General features: G+C 39.0%; 2 protein-coding genes across 3 annotated transcripts in view; both read left to right on the top strand.

Moving 5' to 3' along the window:
• The first annotated feature begins 17,725 nt into the window (after window positions 1-17,725).
• On the top strand, window positions 17,726-19,005 carry LOC106799039 (protein MAIN-LIKE 1-like). Its single transcript, XM_014776991.1, has 5 exons — window positions 17,726-17,768; window positions 17,850-18,085; window positions 18,191-18,568; window positions 18,719-18,850; window positions 18,943-19,005. The coding sequence occupies exons 1-5, from the start codon at window positions 17,726-17,728 to the stop codon at window positions 19,003-19,005; spliced, it is 852 nt and encodes a 283-aa protein (XP_014632477.1).
• A 1,345-nt stretch (window positions 19,006-20,350) lies between these two features.
• Window positions 20,351-27,090, top strand: part of LOC100789027 (nuclear pore complex protein NUP1) — a 41,857-nt gene continuing 35,117 nt past the window's right edge. Inside the window, exons 1-3 of one of the 2 annotated variants that reach the window (XM_006582019.4) lie at window positions 20,625-20,754; window positions 20,871-20,899; window positions 25,018-25,073. Coding sequence is in view for 1 of the 2 variants with exons in the window: in XM_003525853.5 (XP_003525901.1) it covers window positions 20,484-20,754; window positions 25,018-25,073 (327 nt within the window). In the remaining variant the exon portion in view is untranslated. Of the gene's footprint in view, window positions 20,755-20,870; window positions 20,900-25,017; window positions 25,074-27,090 lie in introns of both variants that reach the window. The other variant, XM_003525853.5, reaches the window with a different exon arrangement.

Raw genomic sequence — 27,090 nt, 5'->3', positions numbered from 1 at the left:
ATAGCAAAAATATCTCACGAAAATATACACATGTTTAGGTAGCAAAATACCTCATAAAAAGAAAACCACAACAACAACAAAAACAAACAAAAACAAAAAATATATCTTTCGGCTGAAAAGCCAGCATGCTGTCGAAAAGAAATAACTTCCAACTTTTCTTTGAAGAAGGATTCACTTATCAAAACAAAGGGTTTTGTTGAAAAATGTGTATACACCTAAAGGGTGAATGTTGTGAAAATTTTCCCAAATGCCCAAAATGGGCTCGGATGAATGCACAAATTGATAAAAGAACATATTTTGGAAACACTGGGTTGACTTAAATAGAGGAAATGAATCTTGAGCCCTAGCATCACATGACCATAAAAGTTTGACACTTGAGTGTCCGCATAGGTGCATGCACGACTAGTTTTGCATAAAATTTCCAAATCATCATTGTTGCATTTGTGTCATGGAAATAATGTGGGACATCCCCTTTACCCCCAAACCCTGACATAAATCATGTCCAGCCATGCTACAAGCCTTGAGCCAAAATCCCAACTTACCATAAACCTTGATCCAGGGTGAGAATGGCAATCCTTGCCCTCGGAAGAAAACACAAAAAGAAGGAAAATTCCCAATCAAAGAAAGGGAGAAAGCAAAAAAGAAGAATTCCCAATTAAAAGAGGGAGAGAAAGCAAAAAAGGAAGGAAAGAAAATTCCCAATCAAGGATCGAAAGAAAACAGAAGAAATATGCAGAGAGGTCTTTAGACCAGACAATATCTGAACAATACAGAATTGTTACCAAGAAAAAAAAGGAAGCAAACCACGACCTAAAGTAGTCCTCTCCCTTTGATTGCCAACCAACATCCTGTGCGTCGGTGACTTGTTCGCCCCGCACTAAACAAGAACAGAAAAGGAAAAGGCCCAAACACTCAGAGCCAAATTTCCCACCAAATGAACCCATTTCCAAGAAAAAGTCTTATTGATCCATGATCACGCATGTAGTCTTTGATTTGATAGGAAATGATTTGCAAAATCAAGTCATGGCATATTTATGGTTCGGAATTAGGATGAAACACTTACCTGTGTGAGATTGATACACTTTGAGTGATTTTCTTCTATTTTTGCTGAACCCAGTGTTTCCTCTAAATGGTCATTTAAAAACGAAATGCTAACATTCAAAATCTCATTTGTGGTTATGAGAAGATTTCATCAGCATACTCCCCTTCCCCGGTAGACACATTGTTTTTCATCCGAAAAGCATGTGTTGCTCTGATTAGTTGGAAGTTTTCTCTCTTTACAAAAGCATGTTCGCATTTTAGTGAAGAAAACACCGAGACTATTTTTAGTCTCACAAGTTATCCAGAACTACGTAGGTCTGAGTTCCTCATTGAGGATGCGTAGGAGCAAGAGCCTCGCTTTTGTCGGCCGCCCCACAATCTCTGTCATACTGACCTTGGAGTCATGTGACGAGCGGAAATACCCAAGCGGTTATCCGTATAAGCCTTTTGCTATCTATAAGACTCAAAGCATGATAGCATGCAGAGACTAACGTCGTCTTCTGCGCCTTTTGTCATCCAGAGGCGGTGGGCCCGATGACATGCGGGAACCATTTGGTCCCGCACTTTCATTTGCTATCTATAAGACTCAAAGCATGATAGCACACAGAGACTAACATCGTCTTCTGTGCCTTTTTTCATCCAGAGGCGGCGGGCCCGATGACATGCGGGAACCATTTGGTCCCGCACTTTCTTTTGCTATCTATAAGACTCAAAGCATGATAGCACGCAGAGACTAAGGTCGTCTTTTGCGCCTTTTGTCATCCAGAGGCGGCGGGCCTGATGACATGTGGGAACCATTTGGTCCCACACTTTCTTTTGCTATCTCTAAGACTCAAAGCATGATAGCACGCAAAGACCGTAACGTCGTCTTCTGCGCCTTTTGTCATCCAGAGGCAGCGGGCCCGATGACATGCGGGAACCATTTGGTCCCGCACTTTTAAAATACTTTTGCTATCTATAAGACTCAAAGCATGATAGCACGTAGAGACTAACGTCGTCTTCTGCGCTTTTCATCATCCAGAGGCGGCGGGCCCGATGACATGCGGTTATCCGCACGCTCGATGAGTGAAAAACGCGCAGAGACAAATTCTGCGCCCTTTATCATTCAGGAGCAGCGAATCGAGTGGTAAATGCGCATAGACGAATTATGCGCCCTTTGCCATTCAGATTTCGCAAGTTGGGTGGTAAACGAGCAGAGATGAATTATGCACCCTTTATCATTCAAGAGCAGCAAGCTAAGTGGATAAACGCCCATAGACGAATTCTGCGCCCTTTATCATTCAGGAAAAGGAAGTTGGGTGGTAAACGCGCAAAGACAGATTCTGCGCCTTATGTCATTCAAATTTCGCAAGTCGAGTGATAAACACGCAGAGACAAATTTTGCGCCCTTTGTCATTTGGGGACAGTAAGTCGAGAGGTGGGCTGAGACAAATTATGGTCATTCCGCGCACCTTTTCGCCATCCAGAGGCGATCGTGTCCGGTGGCACCCAGAGACAAATTATGGTCATTCTGTGGCTTGCCGCCCAGGCTCGATTGTGTCCAACAACACGCAGAGACAAAATATGGTCATTCTGCGTCTTGTATCAACCAAGAGGAACAAATTCAACAGTATCAGGATGATGTGTCGGTATTGATCATTTTCAAATTTTTGCAGGTTCCGCTGGCAGGGAGGTTCGTTGGCCGAATGGTGTTTCGCTCGAACAAAATTAGTGTTTTATCTTTACTTCCCTTTTATCTCCGATAAAAGATAAGTAAAGTGGGAAAACTGTCATACCCTAATTTCGTCCAGGGACCATCCGTTGTTGGGATGCGACCCTCGTTTGACCACTTCGAAGTATTTGGCACCCATCATTAGGCAATTTGTGAAATTCCAGGACATGCCGGAAAACCAAAAAAGCGTTGTAGCACAATCCGTGAAGCTTCATGACATGCCGGAAATTAAAAGGAAGTGTCAGTGTGCAATTCATAAAGTTCTGTAATGTTCCGGAAGGCAAAAAAGAGATGATTACTTAATCCGTAAGGTTCTGCAACATTACGGAAAGAAAACAAATATCATTACGAAATTCGTAAGTTTTCGTAACTTTACGGAAAAAGAATCACCAAAAAAGGGCAGGGGTGTATTTAGTAAAAATGGGGGTTCAAATAGCAACCAGGCCCACATGGGCCTTCCAGGATGTTCCTCTAGAAGGCGGTTGCTTCTAGAGGAAGCAACCTAGCTCGCCTAGGCGAGCTGGGCGGCAAGCATCTCCTTCCTTTTCCTACAAATAGGGGAAGGAGGGAAGAACAAAAATGTTCAACCCTCCAGGTATCTGAGATTCACTTAAAATTAGTGAGAAAATTTGTTTCCGTGAAGAAAATCCAAGCCGAGGCGCTTCCGTAACGTTTCCATGGGTGATTTCGCGAAGATTTTCAATCGTTCTTCGACGTTCTTCGTTCGTTCTTCGTCGTTCTTCGGTCTTTAACCGGTAAGTTCCCGAAATCGAACTTTTCAATTCATTCTATGTACCCTTAGTGGTCCTCATTTGTTTCACATGCTTTTATTTTCATTTCATTTACTTTTCGTACCCCCTTTTGACATGCTTTAATCGTTTATTTAAGACATTTTCTCGCCTAATCAAAAAATAAAATAAATTTCCACCGATCATTCGTATTGTAACATCCTTTAATTTCTGTTAAAATGAATTCCGACCATTCGGTCATGCCGTAACCACGTTAAAAACCAAAAAAGAGGCAAAATAATAATATAATAATCAAAAATATCTTCTAGTAAAATAAATCAAAAAAATCAATCGGACGTTTTTCTTTGGGATTTCCCTTTCTTAATCGAATCGACTAATAACCAAAGTGAAACTAAGGCTAAAATCAATTCATAAACCAAACTTTTTGTCATCGCCTAAAAAAGCCATTTTTAAGGGTCCAACGCCTTGAAATGGTCTTTTCCACCTTTATTGTTTAAACATAGATTTCTAAAAAAAGGCCTAAAATCAACACGTAACATTATTACCTCTTTCAAAAAATAAAGAGATCATTAATGGTCCAATGCCTTAATGTTTTCTCACTTTTCAAAAGAATCGAAAGATTGTTTAATGGTCCAATGCCTTGAATGACCTTTCATTCAATAAAATCATATCTTGCAAAAAAGGATAAAAAAATAACTTAACCAAACGCTTTGTTCACAAAGAACTATGTAGGTCTGATTTCCTTATCACAATTGAGGAATACGTAGGAGCAAGGTGTCATACCCTAATTTCGTCCGGGGATTATTACTTGATGATATGCAACCTTTGATCGGCCGCTTTGAGATACTTGGCATCCTTTGTTTCACAATATGGGAAGTCCCGAGACATGCCGGAAATCAAAAGGAAGCAGGCTTACGCGATCCGTGAAATTCCGTAATGTGGCGGAAACCAAAAGGAGGTGTTTTTGCGCAATCCGTGAGTTTCCCTAACTTCTTCGAAAGCTAAAAAAGAGTAAATAAATTATCCATGAGGATTCATAACCTTACAGAAAGAAAATAGGTGTCGTTATGAAATTCGTAAAGTTTCGTAACGTTACGGAAAAAGAATTACCAAAAAAAGTAGAAGGGAGTGCATTTAGTAAAAAGGGGGGTACAAATAGCAATCAGGCCCACTTGGGCCTTCCAATTTCTTCCTCCAGAAGGCGGTTGCTTCTGGAGGAAGCAACCTTGCTCGCCTGGGCGAGCTGAGCTTTGTATAATAATAATATAATAATCAAAAAATACCTTTTAGTAAAATAAAGCGAAAAATCAATCGGACGCTTTCTCTTTGGGATTTCTCATTCTTAATTGAATTGACTAATAACTAAAGTGAAACTAAGGCTAAAATCAACTCGCCTAGTCAAGCTCGTCCACAAAAAAAAGTCACTAAAAAGGGTTTGAAAGTTTATCATCTCGGTTTTCCTTATCAAGTAAATGGATCATTTTTAAGGTTCAACGCCTTAAAATGATCACCTTTCAAGTAAAAAGAATCGCTTGATTCACTCTTAAGAAAGAACTACGTAGGTCTGATTTCCTCTTCGATGGAGGGTACGTAGGAGCAAAAGCCCCCGCTTTTGTCGACCTCAAAAATGAAAGAGAAATAAAAGGTAAGATAACACAATTTCACAATTCTAAAAGATAGGTTGTTGTCCTTTGAGACAAATGTGAGAGGTGTTAATACCTTCCTCAAACGTAAATACAACTCCCGAACTTAGAATTTTCATTTTGACCGGTTTCCTTCGGTTTTTCCGACGTTTGCCACAAATAAACGTTGGTGGCAACTCCGCGCATCTTTCCTCCTTTGGAAAGCGCACCCGTGAGCCTCGCCTCGCTCGCCCGCAAAAGGGCATGTTGCGACACAAGGGAAACACCCTCGTCGACCACAAAAATATAAAAATATAAAGAGGCATAAAAAGACATAAGAACATAAAAAAGGGAAAATAATATAAATTGAAGTCACATTTGCACATTGGATTAAAGGTTTTCGTCTCTTGTGACGGACGTGTGGGGTGCTAATACCTTCCCCGTGCGTAAATACAACTCCCGAACCTTTCACTTAAAGTTCGTAGACCACGTCTTTTCCAGTTTTTCTGACGTTTTCCTCAAATAAACGTTGGTGGCGACTTTGCGCGTATTCCTTTCTTGGAAGACGCACCCGCGAGTCACGCGTCGCCCTCCCGCCGAAGGGTAAGTTGCGACAATATATGTCTTATGCCTAACTTCATCTAATTGAATAGGTTACATTTTATTCTTCTTTTTGAATAAGTGCATGCTTTGTGAAAAACAAGTGATGAGGGCATTTTGCTTCATTCTTTTATCACGCACTCAATAACTTTTGTGCATACACCTTTGTACATAATCACTGCATGTTTTTGTCACTTAAGGACCAGTGAGTTGTTCTTTATTTGCTTGAGGACAAGCTAAACTGTAAATTTGGGGGAGTTGTTAGTCGAGGAATACGACTAACTTTTGTGTATAAAACCTGTGTAAATTGTATCCCCTCCAATTTATGGTTATTTTGTAGTGTTGTAATTAATTTTTGTTAAAGATAGGTGATAATTACTTAGTACTTCCATTTTGTGTGTTTAATAATCATTTCCTCTCAATTTCAGATTAATTAGGCAAGTTTGTGAAGTGTTGATTTTCATCCTCTCGCTAAGCCAATCTTCTGGCTTAGCGAGCCATCCGTTGAGCGCAACACTCCACGGCTGAGCGCGAGGAAGAATCTGGAAGAAGGATGAGCTGTGCTGAGCGAAGGGTCATCCCATTAAGTGCATCGCTTGAGTCCATCCGCTATGCGAGAAGACAGACACTAAGCCGAAATTCACTAATGCGCGCTAAGCGGTCCGTAGTTGCGCTAAGCGCGCTAGCACAAACAAAGCCACCTGTTTAAGCCTGAAATCAGATTTTGGAGAGGATTTTGGCCATTTTCTCGAACAGTTTCTGCATATGAGAGATTCTAGAGAGAGAAGAGTCTGAATCCAAAGAGTTTCGAGAGATTTTGGCCATTTTCTTGAAGAGCTTCTGCATGTGAGAGATTATAGAGAAAGAAGGGTCCGAGTCCAGAGAGTTTTGAGAGATTTTGCTGTGTGAAGACCTGCAGAGAATGAAGCTTGAAGAGGAAGTCATCCTGAGAGCTTGAGATGAGTTTGTGAGTGATTGTGAGGTTCTAGAGGTGGAGGAGACATCCTCACCGCTTGTATTTCTTCAATCCTTCATTTTTCTCTTCTCTTTGTTGTAAAGGAAGCTTCCCAGTTATGGAGAGCTAAATCCTCTATTGGTTCTTCCTTGTAGGTACTTGATGTAAATACCTGTATATCTATTTAATGATGTTTTATGTGTTCTCTATGCTATCAGTACGTCATTTCAGTGTGCTTTTGCCTTGATCACGTAGATGCATGCTTTGTTAGGATCATTCAAAAATGGAAATTGGTCTGATTCTTAGAACTTGATAGGACAGGGCTAGTTTATCGTATTATCACAAGGGATCAAGGTACGGTAACCTAATTGTTTGTATGTTTGTCTTAATGCTATTCTAGTCGAGTTTAGTCCAACAAGAGGAATCTGGGGGTGATGCTTGATCAGGATTAGGCTAGACTATCATGAGGAATCGGGGTTTAGCATTTCAGGAGTCACCATAGAACACATAAGCATTGTTAAGTAGAGAATATCCTTTTAACATTAGACACCTAATAGGAAGACCAACGTGTTGTCTACTTGTCATTACACATCATTATTCACGTGATTTTCCTTTTAATAGTTAGTTTACATGTTCATAGTCCACGCATCTCTTTTCATACTAGACACCTATTCACTGAATATAGCTTTACCAAGTAACACAAGTTCCCCGAGAGTTCGATACTTGGTTCTTATCGTTTTATACTACTTGCGCGATCCGGTGCACTTGCCGGGATCGAACATTGTCATGCTCTCCCTTTTTTCTGTGCAAATCAAGCTTAAAAGGGGCTTTCTGACCTTAAAGGCACCCTTAGTGCGAGTAAGTGATATTTGACTTAACACCAATCTTGCGCTTAGCGCAAAAGAGACAACCGCCTCACTTAGCGAGCTGCATACGCGCTAAGAGTTTGCTTCTAGCAAGTGCACCAGATCGCACAAGTAGTATAAAACGGTAAGAACCGAGTATCAAACTCTCAGGGAACTTGTGTTACTTGGTAAGCTATTTCAGTGAATAGGTGTCTGGTGTGAAAATCTAAGTGTGAATATGAACAGGTATGTAAACTATCTATGCAAAAAGGAAAATTACGCGAGAAAAATGATGTGTTAAAACAAGTAGAAAACGCGTTGGTCTTCCTAATAGGTGCCTGATGCTAAAAGAATATTTTCTATCTAATAATGCTCATGTGTTCCTGTGGTGTCTCCTGAGATGCTAAGCCCCAATTCTTCATGATAATTTAGCCTAATCTTGATCAAGCATCATCCTCAGATTCCTTTTGTTGGACTAAACTCAACCAGGATCGCATTAAGACAAACATACTACAACTAAATTATCGCACCCCGATTCCTCGTGATAGTACAACAACTTAGCCCTGTCCTATCAAGGTCATTAGAATCAGACCAGTTTCCACTATTGAATGACCCTAACAAAGCATGCATCTACGTGATCAAGGTAAAGGCATACTAGAATGAAAAGTTGATAGCACAGAGAACACACAAAACATCATTAAATAGATAAAAAGATATTTACATTAAGTACCTACAGGGAAGATCCAACAGAGGATTTTAGCTTTCCATAATCAGGAAGCCTCCTTTACAACAAAGAGAAGAACAAGATGAAAGATTGCAAAAATACAAGTGGTGAGGATGTCTCCTTCACCTCTAGGATCTCACAACCACTCACAAACTCATCTCAAGCTCTCAGAACAGCTTCCTCTTCAAGCTCTAGTCTCTGTAGATCTTCACATAGCAAAATCTCTCAAAAGTCACTGGAACTTGGACCTTTCTCTCTCTAGAATCACTAGACATGCAAAGCTTCAGCTCTCAACCAAAACTCCCTTCACAAAATCTGATTTCAGGCTTAAATAGGTGGCCTTGTTCGTGCTCGTGCGCTTAGTGCAATTCAGGACCGCTTAGCGCACATTGGTGAATTTCAGCTTAGCGCGTGCCTTTCTCGCTTAGCGGATGGACTGAAGCGGTGAAATTAGTGAGATGAAGCGGTACGCTTAGCGAACTTGTACAACTCATCTTCTTCCAAATTCTTCCTTGTGCTTAGCCAATGAGTGTTGAGCTTAACGGACGCTCGCTAAGCCAGCGGATTGGCTAATCGAGAAGGTGAAAAATAGTACTTTTCAAAGCTTGCCTAATTAACCTGAAATTGAGAGGAAATGATTATTAAACACACAAAATAGAATTACTAAGTATTTATATCTTTAACTAAAAGAACTTATAACACTACAAAATAACCATAAGTTGGAGGAGTTTGATACAATTTACACAAGTTTTATACACAAAAGTTAGTTGTATTCACCGACTAACACTAAAAACGTGCTGGCGTGGAAGAACTCTCTTCAGGCTTATCCTCATGCGCTAAGCCACTGTTGTCTCGCTTAGTGGTTTGGTCTCGCTAAGCGCATGGTTCAGGCTTAGCGAGACAACACTTTTTGAACCTTCATAATTTTCTCCTTTTTACCTGAAATTGAAGTGAAATTTACATTAAATTTAATAGGAAGGCTTCTATTGAGCACAAATGAAAACTAAACTAGAAATATTTACAATCCTACCAAAAAATAACCATAAATTTGGAGATTTATTTACATTTTGGAAACTTTTCTATACAAAAATTAGTCGTAAAAGATGACTAACAGTAGACACTTGCTATTCAATTTTCAATCCAACACATTCAATTTGTGCATAAACAATAACTAAATTAATATTCATGGGATTTCACCAACAATTGAGGACCACAATCGTCACAATGCATATTATTTTTCACAACTAAGAGAATTTCAATTATTCAAAGGTCATACCCAGTACACAAACATGAATGATCATACATAATCCGATTATAAAATCTAAAATTCTACTAACCCCTCTGGTCAAATACCCAAAAAAAACATATCTTTCCAGAAACATACCATGGAAGGTTTAAAGAAATGTTTAACTCACCTCTTGAAGCAAGAAATTTGTGTTCTTCGTTATTTTTCTTCTCCTCTACCAATTGCATCGAAAGAATTTCCTCACTTTCTTTCTTTTTCTCAGTCCTTGACCAACCTACTAATGTCAAGATAGACTGTCTATGTGTGATTCTAAGAGAAGGAACTATCTACCTTTATATAAGAATTGTACATAATTTGAAATTCATTTAACCAATTTTTCTTTACATATAATTTCCATTATCTTTAGTTATAATTTTAAAAAACAACCACCAACATTTTCTCTCTCTCTCTCTCTCTCTCTCTCTTTATTATTATTTTTAAATCAAATAATTATACTAACTTCTCTTTAAAAGATTATAGTAATCTATCCTTTTCTTTTACTAAATGATCAAATAATCATATATTTAGATAATCTTTTCTTAATTATTGGGGTATTTTATGATGTTATAGTCCTCACCGAATTTATTGGGATTGGGAAAAGGTTGAAGTTTAGGGCTGGTAGGAGTCCTTTGTCTAAAAAAGATGAGGTGAAGGAGACCTCAGAGGAAGGAAATTGTTTCTCCTTAAGTTGCTGAAGCATCTGCCTCAAAAAGAGATATTTCTGAGCAGATTAAGATGACTACTAAAAAAAGAAAGTTCTAAGAAAGCTTAGAACTAAAAAAAATACTTTTGAAGACCATTTCGAGAATGCTCATAATGAGATTGAAAAGGAAGAATCCCCTTAGCATGAGGAGGATGAGCCCAAGAAAGTTTCTTCTATGGGAGAAGACCTTTCTTTTCATGATGACTCAGAACATCATTTTGAGCTAGAACAAAAGCATGAAGATCATTTTGAGCCTTAGAATGAGGAGTGTCAAGTTGATGTTGGTGTCAACTGCTCAGAATGAAGAAGAAGGAGCTCTGAAAGAGGCAACTGAAAAAGCTGAAGATGTCCATCCTTCTAAGGATGTGATAATTGCTGGAGTTTAGAATCCATTGGGTTTTGTTCCTGTCCCCAATGTTAAGGATATTGCTGAGGTGTTGGTCAGGCTAAAAATTGCTGACTCTAGCTTGGAGAAAGGAATAAAAGAATAGGAAGAAGGAAGGAAAGAAAAACCTTCATAAAAAGGTTGAAGAGGTTGTTGTTGATACCTAGAAAGCACTAGAGGCAGAGGTTGGTGAGAGGACCCCAGTTGGGTTTTAGTGTTCAACACTAAAAATCTAGCAAATCTCCTCAACTCTCTCCTCCTTGATACCTCTTTTAAAATTCCTTGTGGGCTTGTCCTTATCTTAGGTGAACCTTCTAGGGTTCACAAGGATGTTCCTTATGTTCACATTCCAACTCCTCTTGTTGTTGTTGTTATTGTTACTGTTGAACCCTCATCTAGGTCAACAGAATCAAGATTAACTTTTCTAGAGAAGCAAGTAAGAAAAAATTTTGCTGACCAAAAGCTATTGTTTACCAACATTAACCAACTTCATAAGACAATAAATGATTTCTTTGAGAGAATCCTCAAAATTGAGGAATGAATCTCAATCAAGGTAAGACCTTCCTTGATCCTTGAAGTAGTAGCTATGCAGCATGAACCACCATCACTTCCAAGAGCTAAAACTATGCCTTCCTCATCTTCAAAAATTCATCTCCTAGCAAGCATGAATGATTTTCCTCTTTGGACCTCGCTTTTGTTTTTTGATTGATGACAAAGGGGGAAAAGTGTTAGGAGAGTTTAAGTAGGATGGAGGATTAGTTTTTGTAGGATCATGTTAGACTTATGTATATCTATTTTGATGTATTTTATGATGATCCTATTTTATCAATAAAACTTATTTGTTTTAGATCAATATTTTGACTAAACGTTCATATGTTTCCTTCTCTACATTATGATGTGAATTAATCAATATGACTTATAATGCATGAATTGAGGGGCAATCTCCCTTTAAATTAAAATGAAATAGAACTGTGCATACTCCCCAAGGGGAGCTAAAAACTAAAAAGCTCATAAAGGTACTAACACCCTTTGAATTTGCTCCTAAGAGTTTATCATCATTAAAAAAATGGGAGATTATTGAATCCGCATCCTTGGTTTTAATTATGACAAACCATTAGCAATGCAAATTGAAATAATGATGAAATTTAGTGATGACTAACATTATGCTTAAGTGTTTCAGTGTTTATTACTTTGAGAAGCCAAAATGTTCTTTCATTCTGAGGTACTCAGAATGATGCCCATTAGAATGATGAAGTTTGCTTCCTTTTGAGTACTTAATTCTTGGGAAAATACTTAACAACAAGCCCTTACATAGAAGATTCATCAATGGCTATACCAAAAACATCATGGCTCAAAATAAAGATATACAGAGTCAACATCAGAATGATGAAGACCAAGACTTTGAGATTCTGAACATTAGGATAGTTCAGAAAGACTCAGAATGCATCACTTAAACAAAATCACAAGACTGAAGTCTAAACAATTCTTCACTTTGCCCTAATCAATGTGGGCACTTTAGAAAGGAAGAACTGGCTCAATTAGAAGATGCACAACTTTGAAAGATAAAGCTATCCATGAGAAGCATCAAATTGAAGGATTGAAGAAATAAACTTAGTCTTAACCATGGACAAAACACTAACACACCAACAACAAACTTTTACAAAAGTCTTTTTGAAGTATTCAAACTTCAAACTGCATGATGATGTGAAAAGGTGTTAAGAAGAAATGAAGTTGCACTACATCAGAATGAAAATTTCAATCTGCACTTCATCAAGAGAATTCAATATAACATGAACTTAGTTTTCAACAAACATCAGAATGACTATTCTGATGATTCTTCAAAATGCCTTTCAGAAAGGTTCCATAGAATGAGAACCTCAAAAAGGTTCCTCAAAGTAAGTCCTCCGAATGAGTTGGCCAGCTGTCACATAATGACAGTTGGAAAGCAAAGCTGCTTGCTCCAAAAGTGTTTCAGTTGTGTGAAGCCCACTGTTAGTCATCTTATACGACTAGATTTTGTATAGAAAACTTTTACAAAATGTATATATTTTCCCCCAATTTATGGTTCTTTTTGTAGGATTGTAAATAATTTTGCTTTGCTTTTATCTGTGCTCAGTAGAAGCCTTGTGTATAGAATTAATGTCAATTTCTCTTCAATTTCAAGAAAAAATGAGTTATTTTGAAGAAGTGCTAAAGTTGATGTCTCGCAAAGCGAGCTCAATGCGTTTAGCGAGTGTCATCCGCTAAGCGAGGCATCAATGCGTTTAGTGGATAGGAGGAATCTGGAAGGGAATCTGTCACGTAGACACGCGCTTAATGCATCATGAGCTCGCTCAACGAGTCGTTTGTCACCTTCCAAGCTTAGCGCGAGTTTGGCGCTGAGTGAAAATTCACTTACTCGCGATAAGCGTGACATCGAGGTCAGTGAGCCTTTTTTAAGCCAGGAATAGCAGAAAAGAGAAGAGAGAGTGCTAAATAGCCGTAAGAGCTTGAAGAGTGAAATACACAGAGGCAAAGAACAGAGCAAAGAAGCCAAGTTTTGATCTTTTAGGAAGATTTGTGAGTTTTTGAGTGATTGTGAGATTCCTAGAGGTGGAGGAGACATCCCCACTCCTTTGTAAGCAAGCAATTTCTCTTAATTCCTCTTCTTCATTGTTAAAGGAGCTTCCTTGCTATGGAAGACTAAATCATTAGTTAGGGATTCTTGCTGAGTAATTAATGTAAACTTTTTCCTTACCTAATTAAGGTTGTTTTTATGTGTTCATTGTTTCTATCAGTACTTTATTATTGCATGCTTGTGGCATGATCACCCATATGTGTGTACTGTTAGGGGATTTAGCATTGAAAAATGTATTGTCTCCTTAAAACATGATAGAGCAGGATTAGGTTACCGTATGTCTGGACACGGAGTGCGGTAATTTAGTTTTTATTATGATGTGATCATAAAGCTGTTCAATTAAGCTAAGTTCAACAAGAGACATATGCAAATGAAGTTTAATTAGAATTAGGCTAAACTCATGAGACATCGGTGTTTAGTACTTGAGCCTTCAACATAGAACACAAAAACATCTTTAATTAGAGAAACATCCTTAATTGCATCAATTTGCTCAGCAAGAGGACCCAACGCCTTTAGATATCTGTTTTCACACTTACTTGCTCACATTTATTGCTTTGTAATTAGAATAGAACATACTTTTACTCTCATTCACAATCATGATTTCTGTTTGCAAATGCCTGCTTATTGAACGAACATTTACCAAATGAACAAGTTCCCTGAGTTCGATACTCGGTTCACACCGTTTTAATTATTTACTTGACGACCTGGTGCACTTGCCGATAGATTTGGCATCCACACAAACAAGTAGTATCCCAGAGTGTGGACGAACACCCACTCCAACAGTCTGCTTAAGAGCTTTACAAGGCTTTTTCAAAGGCCATGAAGAATTACATTGAAGCATTCCATTCCTACAACATCTCGAACAAATTCTCTGTGTGAGAAATTTGTGTTCTAGCTTCAACCCTCTTTGTGGAAGTGACCCACTTTTATATTGTGCTCAATAACTTGTAATAATATTAGTTAGAAGTGTGAAACCATATTCTTGAGTGGAATCCCTCTTGTGAAGAGAATATTTGTTCTATGTGCAATTGCATCACATACCTATTTTTTCTGTAAATCCCAGAAGTGTCTGTAAGAGTGAAATCCAATGGTATAGCTGGTCTAGTAGAGGCTATGTTTGAAGTCCAGTGGGGAATTGAGGACTAGATGTAGCCTAATGTTGTGAACTGGTTGTGTTAGTGAAATCCCAGTAGTTATTGGTTCAGCTGTGAACTGGTTGTGTTAGTGAAATCTCATCTTGAAGGTTGAGGACTAGACGTAGCCTAATGCTGGGGTTGAACCAATATAAAATATCTATGCACTCCTTTTCCTTATCTCCTTTGTTTTTCTTTTGCATAGATTTGAAATATGATTTTAATTAAGAACACTAAATCAATTGTTTTACTCCTTAACAACATAACGAAACTTGTTTTAATCAAGAGGTTTCAATTAGACACCCATCTATGAAACAAAAGCTTTAATCTTTGAAAAAACTATTTTTTTCCAGAACAATTACATTTCCATTCTAAGCAACTTGAATTTCTATTTTGAGTTCATAACTATTTTCATTTTGAACCATCATTAGAAATCTTTTTGTTTTAAAAGAAAACTAAAGGATTGCAAAAACTTCAATTCAACACCCCCTTCTTGTTTTTTTTTGTCACTTCAAAACATGCTTCCATATCTGCATCATGGAATGACTCTATTATGAAGGGAAGTTCCAAGTCAAAGTTGAACCATGTGCATGCTTCTTTCTACCTCTTCCTTGTAATGATGGTTGCAACTATAGTGTTGTTGCCTATTTCGTTTTATGCTTTGTTTTTCTTCTCTGCTCTTAACTTGAACTCATAGTTAGCCCCTATTTGTTTATAATGTGTCCTTTCATATTCTTGCTTTAGGATGAAATGCAAAGTGATCTTAACTCGCAAGTGAAGTATATTATTAAATAAGTAATTATTTTTCAAAACTTTATTTAACTAGGACTACATTTTAGTCTTTATATTTCACAAAAAAAATTAATATATGTAATTTTATATAAATTACAATCTCACATGTTATTTTTAATTATGGAACAAGAGTGGGGGTGGGAAAACTCAACATTCACCAAGATGTAGAATGAGTATGTAATTTTTGCTTATAACAAGGATCGAGGCACCTGAGGTTGATATAGGGAGTCAGGATTAGGGTTAGAGTTGAAGGAGGCCAAACCTAACCCTGCCGAGTTGCCAAGCTTAACAATAGCCTCCATTAATGACAATTTATCAATATTATGTCAAGAAGGTGTAGGAAAAATAACAATGTATAGAAATCATATATTACATTGGATGTGGCCATACTTGTAACAATTATTTCAACCGGTTTAATTATTATTCTTTTTATTACATAACCAATAATCATATTTTCTTTTAATTTCATTCTCAAAAACAATTCTTTAAAAAATAATCATTAAAAAATAAGAAACCAAAACAAAATCAATCAAGCCCAATTTTATACTCCTTAATTTTATAATATTTGAGATAGAGGTAGACCACAAATGACACTCGTTGAGTGGTCTTCAACACTACAGTTTATATATGGGTGTTGCTAGGTGCACCTAGCATTTTTGCTGGTGCACCTAGCACTTAAAGCGAAAATTCGAAAATTCCCTTCTTATATTTTAAAAAAACTTGTGCACCCAACCATTCCGCTTCCTTCTTCGGCGAGCACCTTCTTTTGCGAGCACCTTTTTCCGTGAGCATTGTTCTTCTCCCTTCTTCCACGCGAGCTGTTGCTAGTTCTTCTTTTCCCTCACGAGGCTACTGGTGCTCTCCCGCGAGCCATTTCTTCTTCCTGCGAGTGTCTCTTCTTCTTCCATGAGCTTCATTCTTCCGTTCTTCATAGAGGTAGATGATCCACAGTAGGCAAAAGTAGATCCGCATACGTTTTTGGCCGCGTAGTTTCCTGCGGATCAAGTTGATCCATGTGAAGCCTGCGGATCAAGTTCCGCAGGCCTCACACGGATTAACTTGATCCTCAGGCTTGTTTTAAATTTTAAAAAATTTTGAATTATGTTTTAATTAATGAAAAATGGTTTTTAATAAGAGTTTAGGGTTAATTTTGAAGCTTTTAGCCTGGAGTATGATGTTTTATAATGGTTGTTTAAGATATTGTGGTTGGTGTGCATTCATATTTTGAAGGTTTTAGTGGTTTTTTACTTTATTTATATCCTGTATGGTACTAAATATGCAATTGTAACTATTTATATCCTGTTTTGAAATTTGGTTTTGTGGTTTTTTGGTTTGTAGCTTTACTTTGAACACAAACTATTTATATCCTACTTATGTGTTTGAAGCCCTCAAATTTAGTCACTGATTAGAATCCCAAAAGGATGCTGAAAACAAATTAGAATTTCTCACAGAATCTGCCCTCCTTGGCCCTTTGGTTTTGATACTCCATACTTATTAATATGAGGGCAATCAAGTTAGAGATAACATAAACATATATATAGGTACATGTGAGAAGCTCAGGAAAATATCATAAGTTAAATTTAATTTAGTTGGCTTAGAGTAGTGGAGAGCTCATATTTTGTTTCTTGTATCCTTTTTTGCCAATGTTGTTTTCCCCAAACCCCCCATTTCACAAATGGCTACTACTCTATAGCCTTTGTTGGGGTCAACCAAACATAACTCCAAAATCCTAACATCATCTTGAACACCAATTATGTCCTCTTCAATAACATGTGAGTAGGAGCTCAAAGATCTTTGCTTCCCATGCATAGAATTTAAGGCTTCTCCTTCCTCAGGCCTTATGCCATAAGTTTCCAAACTCCTTGTGAGGCTAGAAATCCTAGCTATGACATTATCAACATGAGATCCCACCTTATGGGTTTCTATGAATTTGTTGATGTTTAAAGCATACCTTTTGATGAGGCTCAAAACACTAGTCAACTTTCTTCTTGAAGCTCCTCTAAGGGCATATGACTCAACGACATCATCATAATCATAAGCAGCTTCTCTGATTTCTGAAATCCAATTCCTTAGGCTTTCATTACCATCTTGCTTTCTATCTGCAACTTGCAAGTAAGACCTCATCATCCTCAATTCAGTTTGCAGTTGCAACACTTTGTCTTCCACCCTATATAGGAACATTCCTTCTTGAATGAGTAAATTACCAAGACTTTGCACTATGAAGTTCACTATAGCCTGAGGCATCTTACAAGGTTGTCCTTCTTTCTCCCAAGCAAAAGCTTTTCCTAATTAATCACAACCCTTTTGCTAATTCTCAAGCTTATAACATTGCTAGTGCTATTTATTGAACAAACATTAAGCATCTAAAGAAGTTCCAACATAACTGCAATAAACCCAAACACAAAACACCAAATTTCTCGAAACCAAACCAAATGAAATTTCGAAAACCATACACACATAAAAGGATTGATTGGAATTTGTGTGTTTTATTGATGGAATTTGTGGTAGACATTTGCAGATCATGATTAAGACTAGAGGATTAGGCCATGTGTTAGGTAGGATTATGGCTAGAAGTCTGGGGAGAGGGGATGGTGATGATTCTGACGGTGCTCCCCAACGCTGAAGGCCGACCGCATCAGCACGCAGGCGACGAGTACTTGTCATTGTTGACGATGTTGTGCCTGCAGTACCCACGGACTCGCCTGCGAACTCGCCTACGATACTAGAGGCAGAGGCTGCTGTAGCTGGGGATAAGCCCATGGTAGATGCAGATGCACAAGACATCGGTCCAGAGACAAACACACAGAATATTGGTGCACAAGATGCTGCAAATGAGCCTGAGGGATTTCCTGGTGGACCCAGGAACCCATCAGTGCTTACAGAGTATGCTGACCATGTTGCGGCCAGTGTATGGTCTGGACAGGTATTTATAATATTCAAGTCTGATAAGTATTCTTTTTTATTGAGTTTTTGGTTACTGATTGACATTATTTGAACAAATTGTGTGTTCCTTTGTACTTCAATTCAGGAACGTCCTGAGTTGAAGTTATCCTCCCATGGGAGGAAGGTGCATAACTTGGGCAGGCCTATTCCTGCAATTGAGGACATGGTTGCTGGGACAGGATTAAGTCCTTTGATCGCGTGTTCAATAGACACCGGCGATCGAGGACTTATATCCTCCTTTTTTGAGAGGTGGCACCGGGAGACTTCTAGTTTTCATCTTCCTGTGGGAGAGGTTTCGATCACGTTGGACGACGTCGTGTCTCTTCTCCATCTGCCTATCGTTGGCGCATTCCATGACTTCCAACCTCTACGCACCGACGAGGCGGTGCTGCTGTTGGTTGAGTTACTGATGGTCTCAACAGAGGTGGCCATGGCCGAGATAGGCCAATGTGGTGGACCATACGTACGCCTGCAGTGGCTGCGAGACGTATACCAACGCAGATGTCAGATACAACACTGGACAGCTGCCGCTCGCGCTTATCTTCTACATCTTTTAGGTTGCACTCTTTTTGCTAATAAGAGTGCAACCCATGTTCATGTCGCACACTTATAGTCCCTGCGTGACCTCACTCTTGCTGGGCGGTATGCATGGGGAGCTGCTGGCCGCATCCATATGTACGATCAGCTTAATGATGCCAGTCTCAGCACCACTCGACAGCTTTCTAGTTACATCACCTTGTTGCAAGTAATTAACATGTATTTCATAATTTAATTATAACAATGTTTTAATGAGTGTATATTTAATTAACATGTATGATTTTCGTGTAAACCCTGTAGTGTTGGATATATGAGCACTTTCCGTCAGTTGCGGAGTGCAATGCTGATCCAGACTATGACTAGGTGTCACCACGTGCATGTCGGTGGATTGCGACAAAGAGGATTGTGAAGAAGGTATCTACAACGACGTACAGGCAGCGCCTGGATCATTTGAGGATCCTAGATGTCTACTGGATGCCATATGCGGAGCACCGACCTGTGCAAGACTTTCATCCGATTTCGTGCTTCTTGGGACAGCTCCGCTAGGGGCCTGTTGTTGTCAGATACAAACCGAAGAGGGTTATGCGCCAGTTCGGCTACGTCCAGTGTATTCCTGCACACCTTGTCCATTTGTGGGTGTCATATGATGACATGGACGCACTACTCAGACCATTTGGTGGCAGTAGGTGATCTGTGTGTTGTGCCAGGTCAGTGTCTGCCTGACTACATAGACTAGTTCTTCGTCATATCACATCCATTCATGACTGCGCCACAGACGGATCCTTCTCGAGATGCATATGCGACGCAGCCCAATCATAACCCTCATGAGGCAGCACCGGCATCAACACGTGCGGATCCTGATGTGGACGAGCCCAGACATGCAGTGGTAAGTGTTACTATTTGGTTAGATGTATGTAATTTACTTCAATTATTTTAATACTAATTTGTATAATTCGTTTGTTTTCTATTTAACAGGAGGCTTGCCATGCGATCGCGGAGGCGTTGGAGCAGCATCTAAATGCGCCAGACACATCCACACATGAAGAGGTCATCCAAACATGCCTCAGGATTACTAGGGGTGTCACAAAAGACTGCAATGTGTATGTGAGGTCTCGACGTAGGCGGCGCACGGATCAACAATAGTTTATTCACACTTTAGATATCATTAGTTTTTGACGATGTATTTGACTTAACATTTTGTATATTTTAAGTTATTTTGATTAATAATATTAATTTATAATATTAGTGTTATTTTGTCAATTAAGTTTAAATTACTTGATCCGAAATTTATACCAAATTCATTCCAAATTCATCGACATATTATGAATGGAAGTAAGTAAATTAGAAATGTTAAACTAATATTACAAATGTCATTTAAAATTAAGTTTCAATAAAGTTAAACTTTTTTAAAAAAATCAGTCTCCTGCAGTTCAAGTTGATCCGTGGAATACTTGTGGATCAAGTTAATCCGTGTAAGACTCACGGATCAACTTGATCCGCGTTTGGTCCGCGTGTTTTACATGGATTAACTTGATCCGCAGGAGACTTTTGCAGATCAAGTTGATCCATGGATCTTTTACGGATCAACTTGATCCGCATAACAAAACATTGAAGGGATATTTCTGGCATTTTCAAGTGATGCTGGGTGCACCAGCAATAACGCTGGGTGCACCTAGCAACACCCTTTATATATAGATCCGCCGCTACTCGTACTGTACCCGAGTCAGACTGTGAGAGAGCGCAGTGTTTGGGATTGGACTTGCGTCTTATAGTATTCGCCTTCACCTCGTCATTTCGTTTTTTTTTTTCACTTTTCCGCCGTTGCCCAGTCGGCCACTCTCATGGCCACCGATCAAATCACCGCGTCGGCGCCCTCGGAGAGAGGCGCCGGAGGCAAACTCCGAAAACCGCCGCCGAGAAAGCCGCTTCCTAGCCCTTACTCGCGTCCGCCGGAGGCCACCCGCCGCCGTTGGATTTCGAAGCTCGTGGATCCTGCCTATCGCCTCATCGCCGGCGGAGCCACTCGTATTCTCCCCTCTTTCTTCTCCGCCACCGCTGCCGCGCCTCCTCCCTCTCTTCTCCCTTGCCCTACCTCTGCCGCCGAAGATCAAGGTCACATTCTTTTTTTTTCCTTCGATTTTTCGCGTTTAATGCTTTTACCCTGTTTTGTTGTTTATGATTTTTCTGTTGCTTAGTTTAAATTCTTGAATGATTTGTGTTAGGAGCAGAGGGCTTTAGCCTTGTATTCGAGGACAAGGTAACCTCCTTGCTATGCCTAATTGAGTTAATTTCTTCCTTGTCTTTTCATTCATTGCTAACAAATATTCTATAAGAGAATCCTAACAAATATTCTTCTAGAATGGTTGCAACTAACTTCCTCAGGCACTAAGCATAGTCATCCAGATACCCAGGTCGTGTAGTGATCCTTTTGGGCCTGGCTGCTGCTGTAGTATTGCTATCAATTTGTTTCTGTTATCCATATAAACAAATTCACGTTTGGTTTTTGACAAGATATTCCTTTGTGTGTTTCCTCTGTTGTTTTTTATTTCTTGCGTATAATGCTCTATTCTGTTTTGTTGTTTATGATTTTTCTGTTGCTTGGTTAAATTCTGGAATGATTTGTTTCTGTTAAGTGTTATCCGTATAAGCAAATTCTCATTTGCTTTGTGACAATATATGTATTGCACATTTATAATAGGCCACTTTGAATATATGGTTTATGTTTCTTTACTAATAGTCTATCTTGAATAGATGAATAATCAATGTTGTGAGCCTGGGCATTCATGGTATAGTGATTAGAAATAAATTAAAATATGACTGTTTGTACGTCAAATTAAATGACAGATTTGATTTGCTCAAGATTTGTTGCTTATATGTTACAATTCCTGGAAGCTGTAATTTCTACGAATCTTAACCGCAATTTGATAACACTGGCTGAAATAGAGACTCACCCAAAGACAGACACTACTCTTAAAATGGAGGATCCCAAAATTGATCCTCCTATATTCATGATAAATATTGCCTTATCTGTTTTCACCAGCAAGCAAGGTGGAACAAACTATTCTACTTGGGCCTTGGATATTGAGCTATGCATGCCTCTTGGTTAAATGTCACACTGATTAAAACAAACCATTTGCTGTTCTTCAAAGTTCAAAGCAAATATTCAGATCCTACAATTCACCTAGCAAGGTGTGACAACAAACTAAAGAACTGTATGCCGATGATTTGCAGCAAATGTATATTGTGAGGTTCCATGTTTGTGATTTTCCCCTTCTTGTGGTACTCATCTAGGAATGTTTTGGTATTGCATTTGTGAATGAGATGCAAATTTCTTTCAATGAAGACATGGTCCCTTTCCTTTTGATGTGGAAGTGGACCAATATGCTTAGCATTAAACAAGTCTCATTGCCAACCAATTTACCTACTTGCCTTTAACATGTCTTTGTATTCATGATTATGAGAATTTATATGGTGAGATTGATGGTTTTTCTTAGAATATGGGTTTGGGCCTAACTTAACCCCAAAAGCCAACTCATGGTGTTTCTTAAAAGGTTGCTGATGTGGACCAACAAGAGAACGACACATTGGCTGCCAAACAGGCCCAACACTGGGTGCGAGTACTGTTCACCCACAAAGAAAGTTGCACACAAAATATATTATTTTGTGCGAGGGACGTAGGTGAACGTTGTTGTGGAAGCGGAGTCCGAAGGAATCTCGGTAGCCATGAAGGGAGAGGCAACAATGGTCGTTGGCAAAATGATGCCGAGACAGCTGCCAAACAGCAGCAAAGGTGTGTGGTATTGCATGCACGTTTGTGAAGAGAAGGAACATAATCTTAGAAGGACAGAGAAAGGTCCACCGGGGACAGTAGGTCCTCGACGGAGAATGACTTTTGTTATTCCTCTGTCGAGAATAACCTAAGCTCTGATACCATATAACAATGTGTTACTGTGTAATGTTGTGTGTATGTAGACCACACCTTATGCTATTTATAATATGGAAAAAAGAATCAGTATTGGTGATAAGATCAATTAATTATTGATTAATAACATCTCATGCTGTTTCAATTATTTCTGGGTTGGATACAGAGGCGGTTCCTGTGGGGTGGAGGTATGGAGCAGAAGAAGATAGTGTGGGTAAAGTGGGAGTTGGTGTGTCTACCAAAGGAGAAAGAAGGAATTGGAATCAGGGACCTTAGGAAGTTTAATTATGCAAACTCCTCGGAAAGTGGAAGTGGAACCTTTTCCATAATCAAGGAGAATTGTGGGCTAGAATATTGATTTCAAAATATGGTGATTGGTAGAATTTGGAAGGGGAAAGAAGGGGTAGTAGAGTATCAGTGTGGTGGAAGGATATAAATAGCATAGCTTTTGCCAGCATAGATGGCAACTGCTTAGATAAAGGGATAAAATGGAAAGTGGGGTGTGGAGCAAAGGCTAAATTCTGGGAGGATGGATGGAAGGAGGATAGAGTACCACTTAAGCGGAAATACCCTTCACTTTTCTCCATATCTAAACAGCAAAATCATGTCATACAGAAGATGGGCAAGTTCACAGATGCTGGATGGGAATGGGACTTCAAATGGAGACGAGAACTCTTTGATGGCGAGATGGATTTGGCTGTGAGGTTCCTAGAAGAGTTAGATGGCATCAACATTCACTCGGATCAAGAAGACAAGTGGATCTGGAAGGAAGATGCATCGGGTGTATACACCACCGGGAATGGGTACAAGATGCTTATGTCAGACCAAACTAATGAAAATCAGGATGGTGATTTTACTGAGTTGTGGAAGGTCAAGGTCCCTAGTAAAGTCTCTTTCTTCACGTGGAGACTAATAAGGGACAAATTACCAACTAAAATCAACATGCGCAGGAGAAATGTGGAAATAAATGATCCCACATGTCCATTCTGCAAATATAAAGAGGATGCAGCACATCTCTTCTTTAGTTGCAGCAAAATTATGCCGCTTTGGTGGGAATCAACATTGCGGACAAACACTTCAGCACCATTTCCGCAGAACCCGAGAATGCACTTTCTCCAGCATGTGGTTGGGAAAGAAAATGGCAGAAGTTTTCAAAAATGGAAATGCTGGTGGATCTCCTTGACTTGGAGTATTTGGCAGCATTGAAATAAGATCATTTTTGAAGAGGAAAGTTTTAATGATAGTAAGCTGTTGGAGGATGCTATCTTTCTATGCTGGACTTGGCTAAAAAATCTGGTTAAAGGTTTTGACATGCCATTTCACCACTGGTCCAGCAACATGAAAGAGGCATTTATGTGATTAGGGTGGGATAATTCTACAAGTGGGGGTAGCTGTGGGATAAGTATAATGTCAGAATTATGGTCTCTTAATTCATGTTATATACTATGTATTAGGACACCATAGTCCTACTCAAACTGGCCAATGTGTAAACTCCAAGTACAACTTGTACTGATTAATATATAATACAATATGATTTTTGCTGATTAAAAAAAAAGGAAACTAAATAATGAGTAATAAGGAAAATAATCCCATACTAAACTGTTGTAATTAAAACATATCAAATCATATATTTCAGTTTTTAGTCATAGATAGCAAAAATATGTAAATACTTTAGAGTCTGGATATAGAACTATTTCTGGTTTAAGGAATGCTTTTAAGAATGAAGACATGTAAATCAGATGTTTTTTAGGTGCTATTGCTTTTAGTTGATTGAAGTAAAGGACCCATCCATAAATCTCCTCAATAACTGAAAATGCAGTAAGATACACTTTGTTAAGCATACCTATTTCTCATTACTCATGTTTAGTCTGCCATGTAGGTGCATTAACTTCACTACTGTCTGTACCTGATATATGTGGTCATAGAAGGCTCACATTTGGCATATTAGTGGTTAATAGATGGGGCAAGCATAATGACAGCAGTACCTCTGGTGCTGCTGTCTTACTGATTAATAATAAATATATATATTTCCTGCCTTCCAAATAAAAAAAAGATGGGGCAAGCATAATGACAATCATATTGACATATTGAGCTAATAATTTTGGTATATATGACAGCAAAATCTTGGTGCTAAAATGGAAATAATGATTTTATGGCATGGAATTTGTAACATTCATTACTGACTTCTTTTGTGATGAAGTAACTTTCTAGATTTAATATCTTGAAAGATATTATTCTCTAGTTCCCCTGAACCTTCTAATTCTTCAATTTCCCAAGTATATTATCTGCATCATGTCTTTATTATGTTCTATCTTCTGTGTGAGTCGTTTTAATGGTCGAGTTTATTCTGCTCCCCATTATCCTTAGCTGTTTTGTTGATAATAAAATTTTCTGATTAATCTGGAATATTGTGATTCACTCAACTTTCTGATCAACGCTTTTGCTGACCGTAGATAAATGGCAAACTGCTGACCGTCATGAAGGTGATTCGTGCAGAAGTGATATACATGTAAGGAATTTTTTGCTTCACACGAAATTAGAAAAAAATACTGCTTCTGTTAGGATCCACCCCTTTTCAGAATGGGTTGGATCTCTAATCTAATCAAGCAAAAACATATGGAGTGACAGAGAGAGAGAGAAAAGAAAAGGGAAAGAATGAATCTTGTATTATCAATTAAGGGAAGAAGAAACCAAGAACCCGCAGGTACCCCAAAGGAGCAATTCTCCTTTCACATTGGAACTCCAGTAGACAAATACATAATCAAAATCTGCCCTCTATTTCTACCTCAAGGGCTTATTTATATGCTTCTCCTAATTACTGTCCTATACATCTATTTATTTCCCCTTTTGCCCTTCCTTCTATAATAAACCTGCAGGGTCTGTTTGGGAAACTCAGACACTGGTCTAACAATATCTCCTCCCCAGAAACAACCTTGTCCCCAAGGTTGAAATCTGGGAATTGGTTGCTGATCATCTCTGCATCTTCCTTCCCATGTAGCCTCATCACTCAACTTGCCCTGCCACTGGACCAAGAGCTGCTGACTTTGAGTTCCTGACTTTGTGAGTGTGCGCTTTCCGTTAGTTTCAACAGTTTCTTGACAGATATTATGGATTTTTCCAAGTTGGGATCCCCTTTTATTCTTATATCCTGGCCTTGATGCGCAAACTTCATATTCAGGGTTCTCCAATTTACCTTTACCTCTCCTAACATAACTAGCCAAGCTATCCCCAATATCACATCCACTTCTCCCAGGTCAAACAAAATTCTTCAGGCAGCTCATAGTCTCCTATGCTCACCTTTACCCCTTTGCAACATCCTTGGGTTGGTTTCTTGTTGCCATCTCCAAGTCTTACCTAGTATGGTTCGGTTGGTTCCACCTTCAATCCCAGTTTCTGGACCAATTTTCCCGAAATGAAATTGTGGCTGGCTCCACTATCAATCAGGATTAGCACCTTTTGACCTTGAACTATGCCCTGGAGTTTCATGGTTTGAGGTTGAGTCAACCCCTCGGCAGAACATAGGGATAGATCCATCCATTGACACCCTACCTCTTGCTCTTCATTACCTTCTTCCTCAACAGCTTCCACTTGTTCAATTTTTTCTATTAGCCCAATATATTCAATTTGCTCATCCTCGCCTAAGATTACGACTCTTAGGTTCTTCTCTGGGCACTGGTGACCAGGGCCAAAGGCCAAACTGCACTTGTAGCATTTCCTGGAATCCCTTCTTAAATATTCTGTATAAGGAAGATTTCTTGTCCCTCTATTTCTTGACCACAAGTTCGAACCTTCCCCTGTTTTGGCTGTTGTAGCTATGGTCTTACCTCCTCATGGTCCTGTTTGGCCCCATCCATTAGTGGTTGGAGCACTACTGCCACCACTGTCCATCCTTACTCTGTACACGATTCTGCCTCCTCCTTGATACTGAAAATTGATGTTGCTTCGATTCAAAGATCCCCCATAACTGCATGTCTCTGTCATTGCTTCCTCAATGTCCCGCGCTACTTCCATGGCATGAATTAAATCCTTGGGATCATGCAGGCAGACATGCCTGGCCAAGAAATACCTCAGCATTTGATTTTCTGGCATTGATTTTGTCTGCGCCATCAGTAATTCGTATTCTTGAATATATTCTTCCACACTTGCAGTTTGTAGCAATGCTGCTAATCTTTCGTTCACTGTACTGTGACTATCCCTGCCAAATCTTCGCTGAAGAGCCGTGGAGAAGTCTTGCCAAGAAGGGTTCTTGGACTTTTGATGCCAAAATTGGAACCAGTGAACTGCGTTCACTAGTCATCTTCTCTAGTGATCCCACGTGATTCTCCATTTCGGATTAGAAATCTGGCAGGTCAGCCCAAATTTTTAGGACCCACCCCTTTTCAGAATGGGTTGGATCTCTAATCTAATCAAGCAAAAACATATAGAGTGATAGAGAGAGAGAGAAAAAAGGGAAAGAATGAATCTTGTAGTATCAAATAAGGGAAGAAGAAACCAAGTACCCATTGGTACCCCAAAGGAGCAATTCT

This window comes from Glycine max, chromosome 6 (assembly GCF_000004515.6).
Source record: "Glycine max cultivar Williams 82 chromosome 6, Glycine_max_v4.0, whole genome shotgun sequence".
Classification (NCBI taxonomy): domain Eukaryota; kingdom Viridiplantae; phylum Streptophyta; class Magnoliopsida; order Fabales; family Fabaceae; genus Glycine; species Glycine max.
The sequence above is the reverse complement of the archived record's forward strand: the minus strand, read 5'-3'. Positions and strand labels throughout refer to the sequence as shown.